Raw genomic sequence first — 6,078 nt, forward strand, 5'->3', positions numbered from 1 at the left:
TTAATAATGTGATTAATAAAACAAGTACTTAGGAAATAACACTTCACGCATTACCTGTGGGCATATTTGGAATTGTCCTAACCTTATCTACCCTCAAAATTGACAAAAATAACAAAAGAGCCATAGGCCCACAGCCGTAATTAAACCCAACTCTAAGAACATTTTGGCACTTTTTGGTATATTAATGTATAATCTCAGAATCTTCCTGTTTATACAAATTTCATCAACTCTCCCTTTGCCTCCAATCCTTTTTCCTCAAACAGCACAAATCTTCAACTTCACGTTCAAACCAATGTAAGTTTCTTCATCAACTCTATGTTTTTTTTTGTAAAGAAATAAAGACAAGTTCTTGTTTGTTTCCATCAAAGAGTGATCTTTTATGTGTTTTTTGGTTGTGGGGTTGTTTTATTTGATGGTTTGGGGTTTGATTCCTGTATAAAGTTTTGATCTTTATGGTGAATTATAGATTTATGTGCAAGTTTAAACAAGTTCTGTGTAGATGAGAAGGGGTTTTTTTTTTTTTTGCCTCTCTGTTTCTTGAATTTGACGAAGTGCATTGTCTGAGAGTCTTGTGTTTTGGCGTTTGCATGTTACTGGGAATCGCATAAAGGGGTGTCTGTTTCTGTTGCTTTTAGTTTCTGCCTATGCCATTTTTGTTTGTTTGCTGTAAAATTGTGGTATGGCGGCAATTTACATTCTTCTGTCTGTTGATCAATTTCTGTGAAAGTTGTGATCTTGTTAATTCATGAATGGTGAGACTCTTTTGAACATTAGTGTTGGGTTTTTGGGTGTGACAGACATGCAAGTAAGCTTTTTTTGTTGTTGAAAACCACTGATTGAAACTCGAGGGTTAATGAGCTTGCCCCTCGCTATACAGTTAAATACCAGGCTTTTGTCTGCGGCAGGATTGTATTCCGCTACTTTTGCCTAACTTAGACATCATAAGCTATCCTCTTACCATTAAACTTAAAGTGTTGGGGGCCAACATATGCACAAGTAAATTGTCCATGTATTAATTTTAGTTGGTTGATTTAGTTTATTGGCACTCCATTATAGGAGTCCTTTCAGTTTGGTTTGATATTTGTATGTTATAAATGCGACATTTAGAGAACCTCTAGTTTAAAACTTCTATGATTGAGGTTGGAGGTAGATAATGCACCGGGAAGAAAATTAAATGAAAGATTACACACTTGAGAACCTTGGATGTATACCTGCCATACATCTCGTGCTGAACTATCTTTGCTGTTGAACTTTAGTCATGGGATCGAGAAACCATAATTTGTCTCAAAAGTCTAATCTATTGCGTAATAAGATGCAATGGGATCTAGTAGAACACAATGGATGTAGAGGATTCATATAATCGAGCCCAACTAGTTTATAATTGACACATGCTCGTTATTGGTGTAACTTCCTTCTAAGTTGAGTTTGAAATCCAAGATGGGCCATTTAACATTAGAGGAGGTATGAAGAGAGTACGCATTGCTTCTACTTATTTTTGTAAGACTAGTAAGAGAAAATGTTGTGTAAAGTGAAGTAAAGGTGGGACTGCAGGAACTCTTGGTCTAATATAATGGCAGTGTGTGTAGAAGCCTGTTTGTTAGCACATAATATGGGTAAAAAATTAAGAACAAACATTGGATTCCTTTTGATGTCAAGAGTATAGAAGTAAAATGCTTTTCTAACTTTATGGCTAGACTTCAATCATAGACATCCCTCTGGGTCAGGTTTCAACTCGTCTTTCCTCTATGTAGGCGGTTAACTCATACTATATCCAAAAATTACAAGATAATTTATGGACAGGATTGACAAAGCTAGTTAATACTTGGTATACTACTTCCTGCATATATTATTATAATAATGATGTCGCATATGTATGTGTACACACACATATTTACATGTGTGTATTATGTAGGTAGGTCAAATGAGCTTGATGCATACTCTTTTTTAGTAAAAAGCAATTTTGTGCTTGATATATTCACTTTTTTAGTAAGAAGTGTGTTAACTGTCTAAATTGAGTATCTAAGATCGAAAAGTTTTCTATCACAAATTTGAGATGTAGAGAATTTATTTCGATGCTGCATTATTGAAATTAACAGCTCCTTGAGTTAAATCGTAGGTTTTGTTGCGTATCGAGGAAAGTTGGAAAGAGGATGAGTATCTATTTTAGTGTGACAATATTTTGCTAATGAAAATTATTAACTTGGCAACTAGTGTGAAGAGATAATTAAATATAATGAAGCTTCCGGATTAGATGCGATGTAGTAATTGCAAGTATATTTTTGTCCTTCTCTTTGTGTTATTATATGCTGTTCATTGTACTTCTATTACCATAAAATTTTGTGGTAATTATTGTTCCCTTTTCTTCATATTGATTTATTATGCGTTATGTAGCACTTTATAATCGCTTCTTCACTTCCGTTATTTCTTTTTCTGGACTGCTTTGTTTTGCTTTTCTTGAGCCAACAATTTATCGGAAACAACCGTTCTACCTCCCGAGGTAGGGTTAAGGTCTACGTACACTCTACCCTCCCCATACCTGGGATTACAGTGGATATGTTGTTGTTGATCACTTTGGGGTTGAATTATGTTTTCATTAGATAAAATGATACAATAATTTATTATGATATCAAACCTGACCCATTCTTGGCAACCCCTTCCAATGTTTCCTTTCCACTGCCAAATGCTAATCCTTTACGATTTAAACTGCTTAGAAGGTTCTCATTATTTTTTTTCTTAGAAAGGAAATGTGTAGCTGCATGCACGTCAATTCTCAACAAATAATCATTTTAGTTTTCTCTTTCTTAGTTAATCTGAGATGTTGAATCTTTTCAGGGTACATGAACTTGAACAGCTGAGGTGAATACTACAGTTTCTTCACTACTTGCTTTCTACTGGAATCTACCATCTGAAGCCGAGGGTTAACATAAAAGTGGGACCATCAAATTCTAGACGATGGACTGCAACAAAGAAGAGGCCATTAAGGCTAGAGGGATGGCTGAAGTTATGATGCGAAATAGAGATTTCGTTGGAGCTAAAAAGTTTGCATCTAAAGCCCAGAAGCTCTTTCCTGATCTGGAGAACATTACACAGATGGTTTCGATTTGTGAGGTGCATTGCTCTGCAGAGAAGACGTCTTTCGGAAATGAAAAAGATTGGTATAGTATTCTTAAAGTAGAGCCAACAGCTGATGATGCTCTTATCAGGAAGCAATATCGCAAGTTTGCTCTCTTGCTACATCCTGATAAGAACAAGTTCCCTGGTGCAGCTGATGCCTTTTCACTGATTGGTGAAGCTATATCGGTGCTTTTGGATGGACCGAAACGAACGTTGTACAACAGTAGACACATTCCTTCAGGGAGATTTCAAGTACCAATGCAGCATAAGAGCTGCCAGCCAGATACCAGGAAACATCACAAGGTAACTCAATCAGGAGCTCCAGAAAGCGAACCAACCTTTTGGACTATCTGCCCATGCTGTTCTATTAAGTACAAGTATCATAAGACATTTCTAAATCAATTGTTGCGGTGCCCCAATAGTAAGAAGTCGTACAGAGGTTATGAAGTGAATGATTCAGTTGCAACACCCGGAACCAGTAGGAGTCAGCCTACTTCCAGTCAGAAGAAGGGTGCTGATGAGACCCTAGCCAGGAATTCATTTATACAGCCAGAGTTTCCCTCAGAGGTTAGTCAGGAGTCTAATAGAAATGGAAAGTCGGATAATGCATATAGAAAAATGAATAAGGAGGGATTATCAGGGGAATATAAAAGGAAAAACACAGAGAGAAAGAAGATATCAATAGAATCTAGTGAAAAATGTGATTTATCAGAAGATACAAATTTTGAAGTGGACACTCATGTTCCTGGGCAGAAATCTCAATGTCTCACTAGGGAAAACCAGCGAAGATCTACACGGTGTAGACAGCATGTCACTCACCGTGATAATCTTAGTGATGAAGATGAAGAAGAAGGTCCTTCTAAGCGATCTAAGGGAGTTGGATATCCCTCTCCTACTAAGGAATCCGAGGTTCAGCATTTGTCTCATGCAGCAACTCCTAAGGGGAAGGAGAAGAAATTGAAGGACAGTTTGTCCTCTGAAGAGCGCTTGCAGAACACAGAGCAGGAAGCTGAGACTGCAAATGGAAGAGTGGATCTACCTTTAAAAGGAAGTGTTGATTGTCCCTCAGATGTAGGGGCTTCTGCTATGGCTGAGCCAAAAATATATCAATGTGCAGATCCAGATTTTAGTGATTTTGACAAGGACAAGGAAGAATCTTGCTTTAAGGTTGGACAGGTATGGGCTATTTATGATTCTCTAGACGCCATGCCTAGATTTTATGCGGTCATCAGCAAGATTGTATCTCCTGCATTTAAGTTGAGCATAACTTGGTTAGAGCCAGATCCGCTGAATGAAGATGAAACCAAATGGCTGTCTGAGGGCCTTCCAGCTTCTTGTGGTAGGTTCAGAAAGGGAAACTTGGAAGACATTGAAGATCTTCCCATGTTCTCCCATTTGGTATGTGCAATAAATAGACATAGCTGTGGTGCCATAAAGATATTTCCACTGCAAGGAGAAACTTGGGCCATCTTTAGAGATTGGGATTTAAACTGGTGTTCTGGTCTTGAGAGGAAGAAGAAGTTCAAGTATGATTTTGTTGAGGTCTTGTCAGACTTTGCTGATGCTATTGGTGTGCATGTTGTAAAGTTGGTGAAAGCAAATGGTTTCACTTGTCTTTTTCATCGAGCAGGACACCCATTTGTAGTTCCTGCAAAGGAGATGCTTAGATTTTCTCATAGAGTTCCTTCTTTTAAGATGACAGGGATGGAGAGGAATGATGTTCCTGAAGGATCTTTTGAACTAGACCCTGCTTCCTTACCTACTGACCAAGTAGGCATTTCTGCTTCATCTCTAGACGAGAGAGAGAGAGGTAATTTCATGGCATACGATCACATGGATTCTGCAGAAAAGTGTGTTGGATCAGTACCTGATCAGGTTGCTGAACCTATATTCTACTGCTTTGATGCTGAGAGATCACCGGAGAAGTTTGAAGTTGGTCAATATTGGGCGATGTACAGTGATGAAGACGGCTTACCCAGGTACTATGGGCTGATAAAGAAGATAGATCTTCTCCCTGATTTTGTGTTGCATGTGGCATGGCTGTATGCCTGTCCACCCCCTAAAGGTACAACACAGTGGCATGATGAAACAATGCCGATTGGGTGTGGACAGTTCAAGTTTCGAAACAGTAAGCTGAAGCCATATACTGGAACCGCCACCTTTTCACATGAAGTAGCAGCAGAGGTTTTGAAGAAGGGTTTATACAAGATCTTCCCGGGAAAAGGCGAAGTTTGGGCAGTGTACAAGAACTGGAGCGCTAAGATAAAAGGTAAGAAACTAGAAGATTGCGAGTATGAGATTGTTGAAATAGTGGACGTTTCCACTAGCTATATACAAGTGAAGTTGTTAGTGAGGGTACAAGGCTTCAAGTCTGTCTACAAGCCTCAAGTGGAAGAAGAAGGAAGAGTGAAAATATCTATGTCCGACCATCTCAAGTTCTCTCATGGAATCCCTGCTTTTCGCCTGACAGAAGAGAGAGGTGGCAGTCTTCGAGGTTTCTGGGAGCTTGATCCAGCCGCAATGCCGCTTTATTTACTGTGCACAGATTGATCAGAGGCAGCCTGAATAAGCGTCCAAGTTGTTGACCAAACTGTTTGTACATCATGCCAATTATGATATATTTTCTTAGTTTATTTATCTATCCCAGTACCAGTATTTGAAGCTTTATGTAACATTATGAATATGACTTGTGCTTTTTATAACTAGAATTTGAACTTTTCTTAACATCTTTCTTTTTCCTGATAGTTTATAAATGTTCACTTCTTATTTGGAAAAAGAAAAAATATCCTAATTGCATTCATTTTCAAAGTAGGCTGTGTTAGGGTAGGAAGGAAAAATATTTTCTATGTTTGGGGTTGCTTGAATGTTTTCCAAATCAACATAAAAGTGTAACTATGAAATAAGGAAATGCGTTTAATAACTTCCAAATTCTCTTCTCTTGTTAAAACTATAATCTTTTCAACC

General features: G+C 38.0%; 1 protein-coding gene across 1 annotated transcript; it reads left to right on the forward strand.

Moving 5' to 3' along the window:
• Positions 1 to 211: 211 nt before the first annotated feature.
• Positions 212 to 5,837, forward strand: LOC101248043 (uncharacterized). Its single transcript, XM_004229250.5, has 2 exons — positions 212 to 294; positions 2,833 to 5,837. Exon 2 carries the CDS (start codon positions 2,953 to 2,955, stop codon positions 5,662 to 5,664), a length of 2,712 nt encoding a protein of 903 aa, XP_004229298.1. The 5' UTR covers positions 212 to 294; positions 2,833 to 2,952; the 3' UTR covers positions 5,665 to 5,837.
• Positions 5,838 to 6,078: the final 241 nt, after the last annotated feature.

Source organism: Solanum lycopersicum, chromosome 1 (genome assembly GCF_036512215.1).
Source record: "Solanum lycopersicum chromosome 1, SLM_r2.1".
Classification (NCBI taxonomy): domain Eukaryota; kingdom Viridiplantae; phylum Streptophyta; class Magnoliopsida; order Solanales; family Solanaceae; genus Solanum; species Solanum lycopersicum.

Coding starts and splice junctions, on each gene's coding strand:
- LOC101248043 (XM_004229250.5), top strand. CDS start 2,953: ATGGACTGCAACAAAGAAGAGGCCATTAAGGCTAGAGGGATGGCTGAA.